Source organism: Netta rufina (assembly GCF_964035555.1).
Source record: "Netta rufina genome assembly, chromosome: 3".
Classification (NCBI taxonomy): domain Eukaryota; kingdom Metazoa; phylum Chordata; class Aves; order Anseriformes; family Anatidae; genus Netta; species Netta rufina.
Genome location: NC_140125.1, coordinates 90,244,911 through 90,266,450, shown reverse-complemented (window position 1 = coordinate 90,266,450; position 21,540 = coordinate 90,244,911). Strand labels below are relative to the sequence as shown.

The 21,540-nt window shown below is 45.1% G+C and overlaps 2 protein-coding genes across 5 annotated transcripts in view; one reads left to right on the top strand and one right to left on the bottom strand.

Annotated features, from left to right (window-relative positions):
* The window catches only part of SMAP1 (small ArfGAP 1), an 85,424-nt gene extending 84,145 nt beyond the window's left edge, over nucleotides 1-1,279 (top strand). For all 4 annotated transcript variants that reach the window (XM_084283837.1, XM_084283836.1, XM_084283835.1 and 1 more), the window contains one exon: nucleotides 56-1,279. The gene's annotated coding sequence lies outside the window, so the exon portion shown is untranslated. The remainder of the gene's footprint in view (nucleotides 1-55) is intronic.
* On the bottom strand, nucleotides 174-20,662 carry B3GAT2 (beta-1,3-glucuronyltransferase 2; the record flags this gene model as incomplete). Its single annotated transcript, XM_084283838.1, has 4 exons — nucleotides 174-260; nucleotides 336-484; nucleotides 8,487-8,631; nucleotides 20,132-20,662. 4 exons carry the CDS (start codon nucleotides 20,660-20,662, stop codon nucleotides 174-176), a joined length of 912 nt encoding a protein of 303 aa, XP_084139964.1.
* Nucleotides 20,663-21,540: the final 878 nt, after the last annotated feature.

Genomic DNA, 21,540 nt, shown 5'->3' with positions numbered 1-21,540 from the left:
CACCCATTTGATTTGCTTATTAGAGTATCTGACAACTTTCTTTTTGTTTCCACAGAAGTCCATCAGGTGACTGTTTAGAGATCTCACACATGTAGACTGTTGTAACTGGCTGATTGCGAACACCTTCTGACACGCCCGTTGTACTGCACCTCCTGTACAACTTTGTCTCCAGTTCATACCTCGATATTGACTGTGTCCAGATGGTATTTTGGCTCATTAGCTAGATTGACTTTTTCTGTTCGTGTGTGCCATACAAGGACCTATAAAACAGCATCTGTGTTAGTACAGCCTTCTCCAAAGAAAACACAAGAGCTCCTTAGGAAGGAAATTAGTACCTTTGTGCAGTTGTTTGCTTTTGGTTCCAGTTCCTCCACTGTAGTTATCTGTTTCAGAAAATCCGATTCTTGCATTCCCGGCTGAGAACCACGACGCTTGAATACAGCTTTTGGATGCGACAGAATCACTTGAAGACTCACAGCGAACCCTTGAAGAAAAAAAAAAATGGTTAAGAAAATGCTTAAGGTTTTACATTTTGTGCAGATTACACTTAAGCCTAGAAATCTCCATGTTCCTTTTAAAAACATGTAAATTTGATTATATGGGTAGACAATATTTAGTAGTTCTGTACATCCTACGTTGTTTTGTTTTGCCCTGGAGATGCACTCATTTTTTTTTATTGCACTGTATTTTCAACACGTTTAATCAGTTTCCTGTAATGAAGAGAATGTTTTTTGCCTGAGAAGTCAGCTATTGCTAAGATGTTGGACTATTTTCCCTTTCTACTCCTAGTTCAGAAAATAAAACTAAATTTTTACTAAAATAAAATGTATGACATTGACACTGAACAAACACTTCTAGGTTTAAAGGTGAGAGTCAAAAAAAAAGTTTCATAACTGATGACTGTTGTCTTCAGAGATTTTTTTACCTTGTTGATGAGACAGGTCGTTTATAAGCAGTCACCTGCACGACAGTCCGTAGCTGATCTGTGCATTGCACTATGCAAAGGATTTTATCTGTGGGCATAGCTCTGTTGGCAATGCATTCCCCCTGATAACATACAGTAGGCCCCCCAAAGGGAGATAACAAACCAAGAAATCAGGAGTTTGAACAAACTCACCCTTTCTGAAGCAGAAAGGTTAGTCTTCCCATTTGCTGTTACTTACAGAAATGTATGTGTTCATTCAGTAAGGTTCAGTCGTATGCGTACTTCAGGTATGACCCAAAACTGTTCTGATACACTTGTGGAGAAAAAATACGTTTGCAATGCCTTATGTCTAATAGCCAAGACTACCACACAAATAAATGCTTTTTAGTCAGTTCTGAGTGGTGCCAGCTGCCCCTTTGTAAGAGAAGCTGCTGTCCCTTTACTACAGTTTTGACATCTGCTTTGGAAAACTGTGAGCATGTTAAGTTCTAAAGACAGTGTTAAGATTTTTCTCATTAAAAAGGAGTATGATTTTCTCTAATGGAATATAAGTCTGTCTCCTTTTTTACCGGAACTGTCTTGCTGCTGTATTTTCCTTGAAACTACCTGGGTCTTTTATGGGAGTCTTTTAAAGAGGAAGATAAAAGGAAGCAGTTAATACATCACATGCAAAGAAAGTGTGTTGAAACCACGTTTACCTTACAATACAGTAAGACTCCAGAAAGTGATTTTTTTCTTTAAAAGTAAAGAATTGCCCTGGTTCAGTTCAGTATTTTTGGTTAGGTTTTCTTCTAAATTAGAACAAGCAATTACAGTCTTTGGTGTAACCAGACTTCATGGTGGTTGACAGTTTGGGCACAAAACCACATAATTTGCTCTGCAAGGTAAGTCAGTCTTTGCTGGAGCCCCGCTCAGCTGCAGGAGCTGCTGTTTGCTTTTAAAACGCTCGAAGATTGAAGCTCGTCATCCGTGAAGAAGAAAACCAAGTAAATACCAAAATTAGTACCATGGCCTAGATTTAAAGAGTGGTGAAAGCATCCGCGGTAGAACAGAAACACATTTCCTAGCATTTCTTTGCACGTTTCACCTAACTTGGCCTCTGATTCCCCATAGTCCATACTCATCAATACAAGAATTCCTTCTAGGGTCTCTTGGTTCAAACCTGTTCCTGCATTGAGAAATGGAGTCAGGTCTAAGGATGAATTTGTCCTATGCTTATATCTTCAACAATGCTGTAGCCTCGGTACCGTGTTACTGCAAACCACCCTCCTAGAGTGCTGTCAAAAATCCCCTGTGTTTTCAGACATGAAATTAAGTCAAATTATTAAACTGTTGTACACAATAAGGATGTAGACTGCTGTGCACTGACTGGCCTGAGGCTTGGTTTCGTGAGCAGTGGTCACGCATTCTCTGGGTATCTTAAGAGACTGAGTAAGCAGCAACTTGAAAATAATTCAGGGAGACTTATCTCCCAGCTCTGCAGTTCTTCAGCCCTGCTGTATAACTGCTTTACTTTCACATGACATATTTCTGTAGATAAGACTTCCAGCAGACTTGGAAAACATTTTCCAGTGCCAGCTTTCGGTTGGCTTTATCACAGATCATTTTGGCATCAAGAAGAGATAGATGGCTGAGGTTTTGGCCACGCTGGCACTAGTTACTCCCCTTGGTAGCTCACGATCCCAGGACAGTAGATGAAGAGCCACCGTTGTGTCTGAATTCTCTCCCCACCAAGGAATTACGTGGAATTAATGTCTCCAGTGTAGCGTAACTGAGCAGCACCACACTCAGACAATTCTTACTTCATTATTCCTGCAAGGTCACACTGAGCTTAATCACTTGAAATACCACAGGACAATTTCATAGACAAAGTGTAAAGGGGCATTTTGTTTGTTAAGTGCAAGGCTGTGACAAAAATCTAACAGGCTGAATCTCCACCTGGATACGAATGAGTTTTTGGAGGATGAGACCTCTGGAAGATGTGGCAAAACCTGCATCTGTGCTTCTTTCTGTGGAACCGATCTGTTAATTCACACCTTGGCTTGTCTTGGATCAACAGTTCCTGTTCGGTGATAAACATTTTTCTTCACCCAGTTAGACAGCCTTTGAGGACTGAGTTGCCACAATAAATGCCTCTGCCTCCTGAAGGCTCTAGACAGGATACTAGCTGAAGGCAAGCTAGAAACTGAGCATCTTTATCACTTCCAGAGTGATAATGGGATAAATGTTTAGCATTTTAGCCCATTTAGCTCGGTGCTGGTATTGACACAGATACACTAGTTTCCACACAGTTTGAGGTAGTACCAACTTTGATGTGTTAAACACGTCCTGACCTGGGATCTGCTTCCTCCTTCTCCCTGTGATGGAAAATTTGGGTTCAGTTTTTTAAAATATATATTGTTTGTAGTTCAGGACAGAGAAACATACTAACAATTCATTCACCTGAAAGAGGGTCTCCATTATGAACTGGGCAACCTGTAAAATAGTTGTTACATACTTGTTGGGGGGGGGGGGGGGCTCTGAGATTGTCTGCTGTAGCCACTCAATATTTTCTTTTTTGTTTGTACTTCGTCTTGCAGCAGCGGCTCTATGCAATGTGCCATGCTTTGCAGTGTCTTTAATAGACTGGCTTTTTTCTCAGGAGAACCGTGAGAAGGATGAGATGTATTAAAGATCTCATCGCCACAGCATCCAGGAAGCAGGTGGTTGCTCAGGCCCTACCAGAGGGACTCAGAGCACAACGAATGACTCAAAATCTGCCTGCCCAGTGAATCTCAGGTATAGATTAATCTGTATGCCCAAAGCAGCTGCTGCAATGCTAATGTGAAGCATGCATCTGTTTTCCTTGACCAGGCTTGACATTGCAAGATTCATGATCTAACTTGTTCTCATGGGTGGTGAAAAACGCCTGCACTGGAAACAAGCTGTAAGTAAATCGATAACAGTGTCACTTACAGAAGATTTAGAATCAGGTCTATAATAAACAACACAGTGCACTCGCTTCAGCTGCCCAGGTGGCTATGGATAACTTCTACGGTTAACTCCTTTACCGAAAGGGTTGTGAGGCATTGGAACAGGCTGCCCAGGGAAGTGGTGGAGTCACCATCCCTGGAAGTCTATAAAAGACGTTTAGATGTAGAGCTTAGGGATATGGTTTAGTGGGGACTGTTAGTGTTAGGTCAGAGGTTGGACTCGATGATCTTGAGGTCTCTTCCAACCTAGAAATTCTGTGATTCTGTTACCTGAAAATAGTTTGTGGTGATTTGTTTTTTTCAGGGAAGGCACAGAGAGGGATTTTTTAAATTCCCCCAAAGCCTCAAAGTGTTCTTGTTGCAGCCCGCGTTCTTTTAGATATCAACGATATCTAAAACGATAGATATGACGTACTGGGGTTGTTATTTGCATCAGGCTCTCTAGGTCCAGAGAAATTCCAGTATGTCCTTGTAGACAGCCTAAGTATTTGTGCAGCCTGATGTTAGGACAAGCACAGGTAGACCAAATGTTTAACAGAAATTATCTGGCAGTACACAGGAATAGTGTTCTAACCAAACCAAAAGCAGCTATTGCTTCAAGTTATTATTTTCCCATCCATTCAGACCAAACTGCCTAAAAAGATGTAAAAAAAACAATGCCATACTCAATGGGAGTGCGTCCTTCAGGGATAAAAGCCATGACAGGAGGCAAGTTGGTGAAATAAGGAACGGTGTTCGAGGCCTTCTCAGGCAGTTTTGCATCAAGGCAACCAACTACTGGAGTGTCACCTCCTTCACTACGGGACTCCCCTGAAAAAGGGAGTGAGATGGCTCTGTCACATCATTTTTCTGCCAACCTATTACAAAAAGAGTGCCTCAGCTAGAGTCACCAGGAGCAAAGATGCTTCGCAGCTTTCACAGTCAAATCCTGTTCAGCCTGTGACAGAAATACTAATGAAAAAGGTGTCTGTCTTGCAGTAAATTTTGCTTAGATTAAGATGAAACCTGCCTTGAGTGACAACGCATTTCCATACTTCTAGTTCCTAACATGATGGTATAACTTTTTTTTTTAACCTAGTTTTCCTCAGTTTGTGTTTAACCTAGATTTTAATAACACTTTTAAAACCTTAGGACTGTGTGTTTGAAAAGACAGTATGTTTCCTTTCCTACCCTCCGGGCAATGTTTGTCTGTATCTGGAGGAAGATTTTCTTAATTTCATTCTTTGTGTAATACAAGAGCCCAACTTCTGTACCTTTCATGTTGTGGATACAGAATTTTGCTTAGCTTCATTTAATAAAATATCATCATAGTCTGGGTAAAAGTACAAACAATATTTATTGCAGAATCCAGTAAAGTACCGTTTTCACTGAGAACTACAAAGCCAACTCTTCAACAGCTCTAGGTAATGCACGTTTCTAAAGTAATAAGCACAGGTTGAATTTCAGCCAATGGTAAATACCTTTTACCATTCTCATGAAACCAAATAGGTAAAATTTACCTTAGAAGTTGAAAATTAATTTTGGCTTGTTCTGCCACACTGCTTTCCCCACTTAAATCTGTTCCAAAGCCAGTTCTGCAAACATGGAAATACGGCCCTGGCACACAGGCTTTAGCAAGAAGACCACTTCTAACTGTGGAAAAAGAGGGGTGCTTATTGTATCACTGAGCCCTGCGGATGAGTCCAGGGGCTCTCAGGAAGCAAGAGAGCAAAGAGCAGCTCCTTTCTTTTCCCTCCTCAGCCCCGCTCTCCCCTGCTTCTGCTGGACAGAGCAAAAAGGGGAAAAAAAAGACATATACTCTTCCCCTGCCCCAGCCTTTTTCTGAATGCACACTTATCTATCTTCCAGGTAACCTGTGCTTTTCCTGCTTATTTTCCTCGAACTCATATTCTTTTCTCACATCCCTTTTCTCTAACAGCCAAATGCTCTCCCATGTGTTTGCAGTCATTTCTTACCCCTTCTTCCTGCTAGCTCGGACTCACTGTCACATTTTGCTTACAACACCCAATTCTCCTTCCCTTTTCTTCCCTTATGATAAGGAAGTCTGTCAACCTCTAGAAAACACCTACTGTTAAAACTGAGGCAGTACTTTAAAAACACCAGAACTAATTTGTATGCTCTGTTGGTTGCCAGACAATAAGGAACACAGGAAACAGCTCCTCTGCTTTCTGAATGCAATTTAGCACCGGGGAATAACAGTGTCAACCACAAAATTCTCGAAAGAAATCAATGTTCACTGAACAGATAAAATGTGACTGCCACATGTGAGGACGTTTCAAAGAAGAAACTAGAAGTTGGCCAGCTAGGGTCTTCAGCTGATCCCGATGAAATCAGCAGTACCTGTCTCCACTTGTGGTAGATTTGAATTTGGCCCTGTATCTTAAAGTCGAGAATAAGAAGTCTGTGTACTTAAACACAAGGATGCACTTCAGCTGAACAGCCACAAATTAAATCGGGGACCTTTTGAACAGCCATCCTTTTCATACCAAGCCTCCTGATCAAATCCTTGTGAAAATCGCTAAGAAAATACGGTTCTGCAAAAGAACAGAGGCCCCTTAGCATTACCCTGGGAACCAGAACATTAATTAGAAACAGCTATAGACAGCTGGACAGCTTAACTTACACACTATTTATTTTTTATTCCTGATCTTCCCTAGGTGCAATATATGAAATAACCTTAGTTGCTTACATAGTTGGTGCCAGTAGGAGGAGGAATTCCAGTGATGCAACAAGCATGCACTTCAGTTTACTAGCAAGTCCTCTAAGTCCCTGAAGGTATAGAGGTGTGGTAGGGGTGACAAGGCTGGAAAACAGTGCTCACGCACATCCTGTACACTACACCTCTTCAGACACCTTTTTCATTCTGAATTCACAGCTTCTGTTCTGATTGTGCCCTTCTGCTGTGTTCCTCAGGGGAATGAAGATGCAAACTCAAAATACATATTTACCCAACTACATAACACCCATTTTCCTCTTTACTGAAATAATGGTATTAAAAACTTTTTTTTCCTGATTTTTCTTTTTTGAAGAAAAATACAAGTACTTTCACAAAGTAGTACCTCCTTTTTGGTGATTCTGCAATAATTTCCTATACTCTCAGCCCTTGTATCTGTTTCCGTAACTCCCTCTTCCATGACTTCTGTAGTCATGTCAGAGCAGGTCATGCTCCTAATGGAGCTGCTTTTCCCTCATGCCAGTGTTTCAGCCAGCCACTGCAAACTGTAAGCAAAGATGACATGAACTTTCCATGTATCTCTTCGTATCAGGGTTAGAGTCCCTTGGCTAATGTCATGTAATGGCTTTTTGCCTGCTGCTAACGAATTATGAACCATGCTATCATCCTTACAATGCCCAAGAGCAACCAGTTCTACTACATAGTATCTGTACATATCCACAGGCAGAGACTGTTCTTAAAGCATGGAGCTGCAGCCAGGCTGCTGGCATTTTGGGATTGACATACCTAGGTATCCCCCTGAGGAATGCCTCTACCTAGGGGCTTCAAAATTTTTCATGCTAGGTGATACTAGTAACCTGTAAGGTTTCTACAGTGCGGAAAAATTCACCTGTTGATACTTCTGCTACTACTTAGTTCTCCTAGTGCTATTTTTAACCAACTGTACTATAAATACTGCACGTATTTGTCATCAAACACTTCAATCCATATAAAAACATTCTGTTGAGAGGAGAAAGCAATGTCCCTTTCCCATTCCTGAAGCATAAAGGTTTTAAGAAAATTGCTGGCTATTTCTATCCCATTCTTGCCCTTGTATCCCTACTTTTCCCCCTCCCTCTGCTCCCTTGAGTACAGAATATGCTTAAGTGCAAATACCGTATCATTCTGGGAAACCAGCTGCTGCTACATCAGCAACCAGAATTCGGCACCGTGGTGATTCATGTGGCAGTTGTGAGTATATAAAAAGAGTGTCTAAGCATGGACTGACAGCAAGACAGAGCTCTGTGGTGTGCTAACTTCATAGCAGAAGATTGAGTAGATCAATTTTGAAGCTTTTCTGCCTTCATCTATTAGGCTATAGCTGACAGTGATTTTTTCCCCCCCCTCAGCACACCATTTCATACTATATCCATCTACAGTCATCACCATCATTCCAAATAGCCAATAAAAAATGAATTATTTCATGATAAAGTAGCATTTTACAATATGGGGTCTAAGAAGGGTCTCCATTTATACTGGCTGCAGTAGATTGATGACACAAGGAAAGGGAGGCGTTCCTTGCAAAAATTAACTCGTTAATTTTTTAAAAAATTAACAGCTTAATTTACAATTAACTCGTAAATTGTACTTGTAATTGTTTCAGACAATTTATACAACGTAACTGCCAAGCTGCCACATAAAATTAAAAGCAAGTGAGAAGTAAGTTCAGCTATCACTAAGAAGCAACTTAATTAAACGAGATGTGCAAGCTAAGACTTCCAGGATATTTAATGCTAAAGGGCTACGTACAGCAGCTACACTTCAGAAGTTTTAACAGCTGCTTACCTCGAGACATCTGTTTCTGTCCCACTCACAGAAAACGTAGGTCTGGGTGTTACAAGAAACACATTCATGTGCCATGAAGCTTGGTGCTCACCTGCCATGTCAATAGCAAACGGCCTGTCAGCCCTCCAGCCCGTATACCAGCCGACGACTTTGCCGTTTTCCACCACGGGGCGCTCGTACCGCCGTCCTCCCACGAGTCCCACGGGCCACACCGACACTTTGCGGGTCGTACGCATCTGCAAGAGGCGGGCACAGCGTGACTTTGGGCATGCTTTTTTCCTAGTAAGCTTTTCTGTAAGCGTTGGTGGAAAGCCTACACATTAATCATCAATACTAGGTACTTACGAGGAATTCTAGCTTACAGGTGTCAGCCCAACAGAGTAAACATTTGGAAGCTGCATAGGCCCACTCATTTTCTGTGAAATCTCCAGCTCCCTAGCTAGTAGGCACCTCCTTTCTACTGGAAATATCTAAATCAGGTTATTTTTAAAATAAAAATGTTAAAAGCCATGAAAAAAAATAACATTACTTGCTTGAAAAAAACATCACTTGCTTACTTGTTTGTTTGGGTTTTTCACGGTGCATTAGATCTTTGTTGCAGGCAAAAAACTACAGCATACTATCAGTAGGTGTATTTCTATAGACCTCTTATCAACTGTGAGAGAGATCCCAGTGAGAGAGTTTATAGGAATGATTAACAAATACGCATTTCATTAAGACATGTATAATTAGAGACTGTTAACAAATACACGGAGTACAAGATACTGCGACACACAACCCTTCCCCTACCTGCAACATACCAAGTTTGGACAAAAGATGCAGATTAGATCAACTAAAGGCTCACAAATAAATAAATGTTGGGGTTATCCCTTTTAACATTTACATTTCCTCTCAGAAAGAGCCGTTATGTTTCTGAGAAGGACAGAAGGCAGGTTGGGCAGTGTGCTGCTGCGAGTTTGTTGTCAGTAATGGGAGTTTTTTCCCCAGTGTAACCAAATGTAATTCTGGAAATGCAGTCTTCATCTATCCTAGAATAAACTATAGGTACTGGAAGATCACTCTTCCTTTAGCCACAGGCATGTTGTACTGGGATTCTTCTGTTCACAGGCTAGAAGACCACTACCTACAGAACACAGGAGACGAGCCCCAGGCCCTGCTCCCCACAGGAAAATGTCTGCCTGAGGACTTGAGAAGCCAAGCACAGAACTGACAGCAGGGACACAACTCACACCATTTTAACATGCTAGTTCAAAAGCCACTGGTTTAACTACCATGCCAAATATGGTCTTACTTAAGCAAGCAGGAAACTATTCCAGTGTGGTTTAATTCCAGTGGTTTAATTCGATCAATTTTTAAAACAATCTCATCTTCTAGTGCAGTTGAGGCCTATTCCTTAGGGAAAGGTTATCCCTTTCTCCTTCCAAGCACTCATCTTAGCAAGAAAAGCAAATGAAATTTTACTTATTTGTAACTGCACTCCCCTATCGATAGATGTTCAAGTAAAAGACAACCTTGGTTAAATATTAAACACTTCCCTCTTTCCGTCAAGGTGAAAGATTTATCATATGTATCATCTACACTCCCAAGAGATCCACTAGAAAAAACAAAGAGAACACTTCACTCTTGTTGGCATTTCTAAGCTAGACGCATTAGCAGGTTTTCTTAAGAGAATACAGGAAATGCACAAAATACATATTTAAAAATCCAGATATGTATGTGCACACAAAGGAGAGGTGTACACCTCCTTCTCCTTCCACTTGTTTGTGCACATTTAATATCAAAACTATTGACTATTTCAGTGTTGGTAAGAGACTGCAATGAATGTCTCTACAGGCTACTGTCAAAGGTGTTTGCCTTTAACCGTTCTGCCTGCTTAACAGTATTTTTCTTTTCTCTCCCACTCCTCCATTCAGAAAAAAACAGAATTAGCAAGTAACTATTCAGATATGGAAATCAGATAAACCTTCTCATGAAGCTCTTCTAGCTCTGGTTTTAATGATACATCCCATTGGCAAGTTTTTCTAACAGCTTATTGGCATTAACATCTAAGCACATGGGATATGGACACAGGGCATGATCCTTTCGGGCCTGTCTACGCAGCCAAGTGTGCCTTAGGTTTCCAGGGGCACGATCAAGCCGCGCACCCACACACCGGTGTTAGGACATGCGTCCTCTGCCCACTTTCTGTTGGCACTAATACCTTCTGGAGTGCATGGCTGCAGGAGCAACTTCTCGGCGTCTGGATTTACAGCACTTTGACAGCTGTGTGCTAGCTGCCAGCCTGCACCCATGCTGCTCTGCATGGTGATCACAAGCTGCCACAAGGTATGGGCAGGATCCCAGCTGCACCACAGCCCTGCCTTCTCCCACAGGAAGCCTTTGGGCAGCTATGTTGCAAAGTGAGCCCAACCACACAGAGCTTCTAGGCAAGGCAAATACTAGCTGCAGCATTTATGCTAACACAGCTAGACAAATTTTCATCAGTACTTCGGCTTACAGTCTGTAGGGAAACCTTGCTACTCAAGAGCATCCCACTGACCTCCAGAAAGTAGCATGAAACGTCCCAGGAAGGTTTAATTATTACAGTCTTGTGCTCATCTCCATGTCTGTGAGTTAAGTTTGTAATGCCACCATACCTCAGGGGAAAATAGGCACACATTTACAGAGCTCTTCATTTTGCACTCGTGTTACTTTCTTTGTTCTCACAGGTTACATTTGTGGAGAACGAAATAAGTAGGTGTCAAGAATACAGCAATCCCTTTAAGTACAAACTGAAAGAGCACATCTAGACCGGTATTTATGCTAATTCTGAAATACCTTACAGCCTCAGGATTTGCTAGGCAGATGGAAGTAGGAATATTTCTTTTAATCTTCTGAGAATTGCATTATTGCATTTAATGTACTCACGTGTCATGGCTGTATTTATGTACGATGGGAAGAAAGCCGTATTTGGATTAAAAGGTCAGCTTGCAACTGAGATTTGACACTACTAATCATTAGGACACAAAAAGGTGATTGAAAAACATGTTAATTCTAAATAGCTTTGCTACTGTGAGTTAAACTACCGCCAAAATCCTATAAATTACAAACAGCTTCCTAAATTACTCTTCTAGCTGTCACTTTAATGTGTGGCAGCACATGCTATCTTAATGTTCACCACTTTTAAGTCCTATTAGTTTACACGAATAAGATTCGTCTTTCTTACACATAACTCTCTGAAGGGTAGGCATCTAGTCAATCCTAGTTAAACTTTGATAGTTAATGAGCAGAGATGAACCTGCCAATGTGATTCATCCTGCCCAGCCTAGACAGCAATCTTAAGATAGGATGAATCTCCCTCTGGAAATGTTTTGTTTTCCTCTCTTTACTTTTTGATTATCTGAAGGTGGTCAGGACACAGGAGGAGAGTGATGTACTGGATGGGGAAAGATGTGGAGGACATTGCAAGATGGCAGAACAAGCAAAAATGAAGCAATTGAGAACTAGGAAGGAGTGGGCAAGGAAATGACAGGACAGAGCAGTAACAACTGACAAAAGAAATCCCAATGAGGTGATGGGAATACAGCAGTAGACATAGTACTAATATAGGAACCACTAAAGAAAAACAAGTGAAAATGCACAAAACGTAGCTGAGCAATAAAAGAGATAGCGTTAAAAGCATTGCCAAAAATAGCACCGCAGTCAATCAAGAAAAGCTACTTAATGGGATGTGCTGATGGATAGGTAAGATGCCAAGCCAGGAAGAAAATAAAAAAGCCCTAGGGGAATGAAGGTAAATGACAAAGAGAAGGAAATATACTTCCTACAGTGAAAAGGCTTCAAGGCAGGAACAACAATTCCTGTGTTTTTGCAGGCTGATGTTGATGTGTTTCTATTTGGATTCAGTGTTGACAGCAAAAACAAACCTGGCTGCCACATGCAGTAAGCTTTGTTCTGTTCTCTGTCACTTCAGCCCCTGTGTAGTTTGTGATCTGTACTGGTCAGCCTACAGATTATCATCCAGGCTCACCTGGATGAAACTCCATCCCAGTGAGTTTTGAACAAATCTGTATGCAAAAATCCAACTTATTACTACCAAAAATGTGATCCAGAGCCTAGAGCTCCTTCAGTACAAGTCTTTTAAAGCATGACCATAGCCAGGTTCTTTATCAGTTCTCAACCAGGTGTTGTGCGTTACTCTCAGGTCACATCAAGTCAATTTCTACTTCAACAAAACTTACTTGACTGCACTACAAGCTAGGACAGCTCAGCAGCAACATTGCCATGTTCGTTTCCTTAGACATGAAGAGGAGCTCCTTACTTCAGAGGAGGTCCTGTGTCAGAAAATCTGTGCCAGTGGTTTTCTGGTTCAAGGACTGTGAGTGAGGCTTTGGTGACAGTAACTTTAAGAAGCAAGTCTGTTGTCAGTAAACACGGGTCTATGTCTCCACCAGAAAACGTGTAGGAAGGGTCTACAAATTGAAGAACGTGTCAGTCACTGACCTAGCCTGCCCTGCCCTACAGCTAGATAAATGGCATTTAAACTAGACCTGAAGGATCTACATCCAGGTGGAGGCCAGTGACGACCGGTGTCCCTCAGAGGTCTGTCCTGGGACTGGTATTCTTTAATATCTTTACCAGTGACAAAGACAGTAGGATCAAGTGCACCCTCAGCAAGTTTGCAGATGACACCAAGCTGAGTGGTGCAGCTGATACAAGGGAAGGAAGGGATGCCATTGGGCCCATGTGAACCAAATGTGGTACAACAAACCCAAGTGCAAGGTGCTGCACCTGGGCCAGGGCAATCCTAGACATGAGGACAGGATGGGAGAAGAACTCACTGAGAGCAGCCCTGCAGAGAAGGACTTGGGGGTTCTGGTGGACAAAAAGCTCGACATGAGCCAGCAGTGTGTGCCTGCAGCCCAGAAGGGCAACTGCATCCTGGGCTGCACCAGCAGAGGGGTGGGCAGCAGGGCAGAGAGGGGATTGTCCTCCTCTGCTCTGCCCTCATGAGGCCCCACCTGGAGTGCTGCATCCAGGGCTGGGGCCCCCAGCACAAGACGGATTTGGGGCTGTTGGAACGGGTCCAGAGGAGGGCCACAAAGATCATCAAAGATCCCCAGGGAGCTGGGGATGTTCAGCCTAGAGAAGAGAAGGCAGTGAGGTGACCTCACTGCAACTTTTCAATACTTAAAAGGGACTTATAAAAAGATGGAGACTGACTTTATGCTCAGACAGATAAAGACAGGACAAGGCAGAATGGTATTAAACTAAAAGAGGGGAATTTACATTGGATGTTAGGAGGAAATTCTTCACTCAGAGGTGGTGAGGCACAGGTTGCCCAGAGAAGCCGTGGATGCCCCATCCCTGGAGGTGTTCAAGGCCAGGTTGGATGGAAACCTGACCCAGTGGGTGGCATCCCTGCACATGGCAAGAGGGTTGGAACTGGGCGATCTTTAAGAGCCCTCTTATCCAGAGCCTTTCTATGGTCCTCTAATGTTTGTCTTATCTTTTCTTAAAGACCACAAAAAACAGAAGCTCTACAACCCTCACAGCTAATCTGATCCAGTGCTTTATCATCCTTACTGTTAGACTTTTTCCAAATATCTGCCTTAAGCTTCCTTTGCTGATTTTTACCCAATCCACACCACATAGGAAAGATGACAGATTAATTTTCCCTTCTCTCAAGCAACATTTTATGTATTGGATACAATGATTAATGCTTCTAAATCCATGGGTACAAATGTCAGTACTGCTTCCCTAGGGGAAAAAACAGTACTAAACTACAGCAGTTAGGAGCCAACTTGGGAAGAGTTCCAAAAAATTTGTTGTTCATGTTTCTTTTGGCTCTTCTACTTACTAATTCTTTTTCTTATCCTACTTTCTGTCATTCCATTCAGCTGCGTTCCTGCATCTTGCAAGGCACCCCCCGAAAGAGCCTCCAACCATTCATAATTAATTTGATAGTAATGGCATTAGTTTCACAGGTAAAAAGGAAAAGACTGTTGTCAAAATACAGAAATAGACAGTGCTTAGCAGAATGTAATCCAGAGTCCTTCACTTAGATAAATCTGCTTCAAATAGCTTAAAATGAGAGGAAACAGTGACAAAAAAGCTATTTCATTGTTTCTCTACCAGCCTTTTCTCATCCAACCTTTTTAGCATAGGTATTACACATCTACGTGCAAGGGGAATTGTCAGTGTGCATTTAAAATCTGTCACGTATTCTTAAACCATTTATATACCAGGAAGATATTTAGTGTGCTGCTAACTCATATTTAGATCTTTTTTATTACGAAGGAAATAACTAATGACAGCCAGCTAATATTTAATTCTGTCTAGGCTACTGAGTGTTATTTTTAATGCTATGGCAAAAATCTGATTTTCCAACCAGCTCCAAGAGATCCGACAAAAGATCTCCATGTTTTTAGAGAGAAACAGATTAATTTACACTACTTTTAAATCATTTGCATAAATATATCCATTAAAAGATACATGGAAGTCTACTTTTACATAATTGTCATAACTTGAATATACTTTATTAAGCTTTCAAAAGAACACTAACCCTTCCCTTGTTAAATTTGGAGTAAATTGAGTAAATACTCAATTCTTCTCCTGTGTCTGCTCTGAGTTGCTTTCAAACTATGTTACAAAGGAGATCATGAGAAAACTGAAGCCTGAGTTCAATTTCCCACTGTTCTTTCCCAGAAAAACCCTGTCTAATATGAAGCCTTCTTGGGGGGATGGGAAGAATGACTGGGAAAAAAAAAAGATTTTTAAGAAAATACTTAAAACCCTTTGCCCTTCTTATGCTAATAGAGAATAACAGTCATGAACAGTCAGAGATGCAGAAATTTTGTCTTCACTTTCATAATATTTTCCTGAGATTTTTTCTTTTGACAAAGCAGATATCAATGTCACTTCTCAATTAATCCAGAAAATATTCAAATGGGGGGAAAAGCTCCCGTTAGGTTTCTCTGATCACTGCATCAGATCAGAAGTCCCTGGAATGTGAATGGGTTGGTCTGCTTTTGGTGCTAATTTAAGTCCATGGATAAAGTAGCAAATTAAAACTGCCACCTCCTACATGTAAACAAACCCAAACCAATTCAAGCCCTTGACAAAGAACACAATACCCTGAAACATGTATAAAATTAACTTTTATAAGGGCCAACACCTGCATCACACATGCATTTTACAAGTCAGTGTGTAACAGGTAGGTGAGTTCATGAGTTCCTTGCAAGGGGTGCATAGCACAGCGATGAGAACAGCATCAGCATGGAAACACCATGCTGCGTTCAGTCCCATAACAGGATGGAGGCTGTCCTGCCCTCATCACACATCACAGAAAGCCCCACACCATCACAGAGGGCTCTCTGGAAAGGAAGGAGAACTGTGCATGGCTGACAGACACATCCACTGGCCATCCGATGCCTACACAACACACAATGCCTGCAAGTATTTCTGTTCTGATTTTACTAACATGGGTATTTTAAGCCACAAACTGCTACCCAGCACGTAGGATACCTGCTACTTTGTACAAATCCTCTGGGAGAGGGAAGGGCAGGGGCATGAGAAAATGTTTTCGGTGTGAATCACTCTCACAGCTCATCCTCTGCTCCACAGTGCCACTACGGAAATTATCAGTGCCTATTACTGAAGGCATGATCTTTACTATTTTTCCTCTGTTCTTCATGAATCTTCATTCCCATCTGGCTGATTTGAGGATGATCCTGCCTGGGCAATGTAGGCCACCACCTAAGCATTAGTATACTTCCAAAATACTAGAGAATTTTTGTTTTGATTTTGTTTAAATTATTCCTTTGAAGAGTGACCCAGATGACTGTCCTCTTCACTAATCAGATTCATATCTTTTTTTTTGTGCTTCCACAAATTATCTATAAAGACTACCTCAGATTCAAGCAAAGGAGATGGAGATCTCTCTCCTCCACCTCCTTCCCTTCTAGCCCGACAGGGCATTCTCATTTAGTCAACAGCTGTGGCAATTTGAATTCTGGTCCCCAACTCAGTGAGCAACCAGACTAACTAAGCCACTAAATAAAAGGATTATTTTCCCCTTAGAAATCATGATTAATGCTTTGCACTGTGTTCTGCAGGTCTGCATTCAGAACACACCTTACAGTGCAAATTCCTCTAAGGAGATTCAGTCTGTGAATCCTCAGCTCACTCTCAGACAAGACAGTGGTGTGTGCTTGCACACTTTAGACACCCAGCAAACCTTGCTATGAAATCTTAGACACCAGTGACCAAAGGGCTATGGGTGGCAGTGAGGGAGATAATGGTTTTAGATATAAGCACTTGAATTTCACAGTTACGTGTCTGATCAAAATACAAGCAAAGGTGACAGATAAAACTTAGGACCCTCTGAAAGTCAATGCATTTCTGAATAGCGCAAGCTCACCTTCTAGCACATTAAAGACCTTTGTTCCTGCTCTTTGTACTCCTGAAGCAGCATGGCCCTCATCCCCAAAGGTTTCAGGGGAGAGTCCACACAATCAACAGCAGAATGGATCTCCAACTTCATCTCACTTGCATGTACAACCATCTGTGGGCCAAGCAAGTGGTGGCCTTTGGCCAACTACTCAAAATGCGGGCAGAGAAAACAACTGAGACCCACAAACACACGAACGATTTGAAGAGGGAAGGGAAGTGGAATTTCAGCAATGTCTGCCTTCAGTTTCCAGTGCTCAGGTTGATCTCGTTTAAAAAAAAATCCTCTATGAAGGTGGAATGCCAGCCTTATCTAAGATTTTCTTTCTGGAAGTCTAAAAATACAGAACTGCAGTTGCTAGGCATCAGTCACAATATTACAATAACTTGCATTCAGGAATAAGATGAAGCACAAAGACAACAAACCATAACAGAGTCACTCCAAAAAGCACAGCCTACAGTAAAAAATAGAAGTTATGATGACTCATGTAGGAACATCTGTATAGCCTATCAGATACTGAATTTGGGATTTCAGGCCCCTCAGAAGCTTTAAGAACCCAGGCTGAGGTTCAATTGATAAAAGACATTTTCAGAAAGTGGCCTGCTTTTCTGATGGAGAGATGCAGTTGGACACCTCCAGGCAAACACACCATATCTGAGCCAGGAAAAAAAATAAATCAGTTTTGAGGCCTGGATCCCAAAAGAATAAATGACAAAACAATACACCAGACCCAGCAGCACTGAAGTAAAAGATTTTTCACCTGAGCACCATTACACCCTCAGGTGAAAAGAGCTGGGGATAACTTAAAGAAGCCACACCTCCACTCCTGGAAATATTTCTTGATCGTAACTGTAGCCACACTTAGCTCTCCAAGTAATTTTACAATCCCTGAGCCAATTGCTCCTTTCCCCAAAGCCTTTTCATGAGGATTAGCCCAAGCTCAGCCAGCAGGGAATACAGTAGCAGTGGAAAGACACCAGCTGCAACTAAACATGTTCAGCCCCCCTCCAGCCTGACAGCGAGGAAGTACTTTTGCCAGTCAAACACTAAGCTACACACACACACGCCATTGTACGTCCTACAAAATAAACCATTATAAAAGCACCAGATTTACTGCAGATGGTGACACCGACCAGCAGCCAGCTGGCACATCCACTGCCCCTTTCTGACTACATATATAAACGAGGAGACCTGTGAGTGAAACACACACCTGACACCAACCCACCCGTCCCTTGGCCTGGGGCTGGAGGCCACCCAGCCAACACAGGTGGGACCAACAGTCAGAGATCCTCTCTCCTTGCTCCACGTTTACACTGCTCTCCCAGGTAAGCAGACTATAGTTAATCAGACCTCGGGATTAGGCAACTGCCCATCTGGAGAATCCACCTGGTAAGGTAACCAAGAGCAGATAGAAAACACCTCCCTCCCAGGCTTCTTTACACCACTTCCACGACGGAGTTACTGCTGGAGTCCTTCTGCATGCAACACGTTCTGAAGTTGCTCTTTTTGTGCTTGGAGAAGAGAAGCACAGTTTACCCCCATAAATCAATCAATCCCTGAAGGAGAGAGCAGGATTTACTACAGAGCTGTCAAGCCAGAATCCGTAACCACAGAGAAGTTGTTTTTATCCTTCCTTTTTTTTTTTTTTTTTTTTTTTTTTTTTTTAAGACAAGAAATAAAATTTCAATCAGTGCCTAGACTGAAAACAAGGCTACTAGCTCCCTCCAAATGTAACCTCCCACTTGTCAGAAAGGCACATCCAGCCAGCAAATGCTGCCAGAAGACTTTGGTTACCTTGGCCAGGCCGACAGGGCATTCATTCCTGGAGTTACTGTCAGTGGCATCCCAGAAACCTGCCCTACACACCGCCCGTCGGCACTGCCAGGAGACAGTGATAGCTGGAGCAGGAGCTCTTCCTCTGCTCCTGCACTGGAGCTTTCCAGCTGCTACCTCTCACAAGGAGAGCTCATTCATTCGCAGGATTCATAACAACAATTAAAACAACAGTACAGGGAATAATAAAAGAATAAATCTGACACAGACCCCAATAGCTGTGGGCCACTCAGGTGACACGCCTGCCATGCTGTTCCTTTAGTTTGCCTTAAACACTTGCACTCCAAAAAAAGTAGAGATTCACCTCCAGGTATTTTCTCTCACACTACTTGTGGTGTGAAAGTGCATTTTCTGAATCAATTCACAGAGTCCCTTAGAAAGAATGAGGTTAGTTTCACATCTCCGAGCAGAGACGGGCACTCCCATCCCACTGAAGATCAGTATACGGGATTACTCCGCCTCATAACACCCCAAGCACAGCCGTGAGATCTTAAGGAAATCAAGCACAGCAGGGGCTTAGCCCCCAGGCAGAGGTCCCCCAATTAGCAGTTTCGATGCCGAATGCCAAACTGGGAAAGGAACTAGGGCATCTCTGCTCAACGGGACCTCGTACCTGTCGACACACAGACAGTGGAAGCGGATGCACTACAAATCTAAACACAAGCCAACATAAGCATTTCTAAAATAACCCGCTCTGGGGAATTTCACGTGCTTCACATTTCTGTGCGCCACGATCCTCTTAGCCTACCAAGAGGAAAACATCTGAGGGAGCACGATGCCTGTGAAGTGCAGATCGGGGCTCTACACCGCACCGCCTGCCGGTGAGAGGCAGGGGTCAGGATCCGTCCCGAGCCCTTCACCTTCCCCACCTGCCTGCCAGCCTCCTGTCCCGTCCCCTTCCCACGCCATCCTGCCAAGGTTACCCTCCCCAAATGTCACGGGAGATGCGAGTGCTCATCCTGCTGCTGCTTTACATCCATTAATTATTATTAAGCATCCCTCCTTCCTGCCAGGGGAAATGAGACAGAAAGCCGGATCACCTCCCCCAAATCCTCGCCACTTCCCACCGAGAAGGAGCAAAGCCCTTCACCGGGGGGCTGAAAGCACATCTCTTTATGAAAGAGCCTGCCGAAGGGCTGGTTAGTCCTTATGGGGACAGCCTGCTGCTGCTCGTAGGGGCTGCTTTTAGGGTCGGGGGGCTCAGGGAAGTCGGGGCGGCAGGGGACGGCCCCGGAGGATGGACGGGGCAGCTCGGTGCCTGGCCCCGGAGCAGTTTTTTGCCTCCGGGCAGCGAGAGCACAGCCTGAAGGACCCGAAACTTGCCGGGAGGAGCAGAAAACCCCTCCGCAAGTTGGCGGGGTGCCCCAAAACACCGCGGCGGCGCGGGGCGTCGGGGTTGGGGCAGAGGGCTGGGGGAAGGAGGGAGGAGATTTTTAGGGCGGGGGACGCTGCCCGAGGGGAGCCCTACGCACCTCGTGGAAGAGCTCCAGGCTGTAGGTGTTGTCGTCGTCGGCGAAGAAGAGCACCCCGGGCTGCGGGGGGGGCAGGTGCTGGTGGCGCTGCCGCAGCCAGGCCAGGCCGGCGTTGCGCTGCTCGGTGGCCCGGGGCAGCCCCGGCCTCTTGTAGCGCCGGGGCGTGGGGACGTGCAGGTGGGTGCAAGGCAGCCCGGCCGCCGCCACGAAGCGGCTCACCAGCTCGCTGCGGGCCGCCGCGTCCTCCACCAGGATCCAGTGGAGCCGCGACACCTGCCGGAGGGTGTTGGCCAGCCGGGTCAGCTCGGCCTTCTGCACCGGGCGGCTGTAGGTGGGCGTGATGGCGTAGATGGTGGGCAGCGCCGCCTCGGGGCCGCGCACACCCACACCGGACCCCCCCACCCCGCCATCAGCCCCGGCTCCGGCCCGCGGGGGCAGCGGCGGGCGGCTGCTGTCGATGTCCAGCACGATGATGACCACCAGCACCCAGGGCAGCAGCAGGAGGAAGCGGCCGAAGAGCAGGGACTTCATGCTGCAGCCCCCCGCCCCCCCCCCCACACTCAGCGCCGCCCCATGGACGGCAGCGGGGGCGCTCAGCGCATGGCCGCCCCCAAAACCCACCGCTCGGCGCCCCGAGAGGCTCGGCGGGTCGCCTGTGCCCCCCTCGGTGCCCTCCCGTTGCCCCCCGGTCTCCCCCCGCTGCTCCTCGAAGACCCCCGGTGCCCCCCGACGGGGGCAGCAGCGCGGCCCCGCCGCCGCCGCCCCTCTACCAGCGCCCTTCCTCCTCCTCCTCCTCCTCCCTCAGCATCGCCGCGGCTCCGGGGGGCTCCGGGGAGCGAGGCTGCTCCTCCGCCGCTTCCCCGGGCGGCTCTGACGGGGCGGGGAGGCAGCGGAGGGAGGGTCCCCGCGGGCGGCTCCGGGGGGGCTCCCGCCCCGCTCCGCCCCGCTCCGCTCCGCCGGCCTCCCCCCGGGCTCCGAGGCGGGGCACCGGGCGCCCCCGGGGGGCTGCGGCTCCCCCCGGACCCCTCGCAGCCCCCCGCCAACTTCTGCCGCCCTCCCCCGACGGCCCCGAGCCCCCCGCCGGCGGCGTTTCCCCCTCCAGCGGGCTGGGCCCGCCTAATTCATTTTATTTCTCCCTCTCCCTCTCCTTCTCCTTCTCCTTCCAGGGGCAGAGCGGGTCGGAGCTCGGCAGGAGCCCCGAGTTGTGCATAAGGCGCCGGTTCCTGCTCCAGATCCCCCTCGGGTCCCCCCGACGGCCGTGGCCCGGAGCCCTCTCGGCGGCACCCCCGGGCCCTTGCCGCTCAGAGAGGGGGTACCGGGAGCAGGGGGCAGCACCTGCTGCCGGCACCTTTCTGAATCCCGTTTCGCTCCTTTCTCTCCCGTCTTTTCCTTTGCCTCATCTCCGAAGA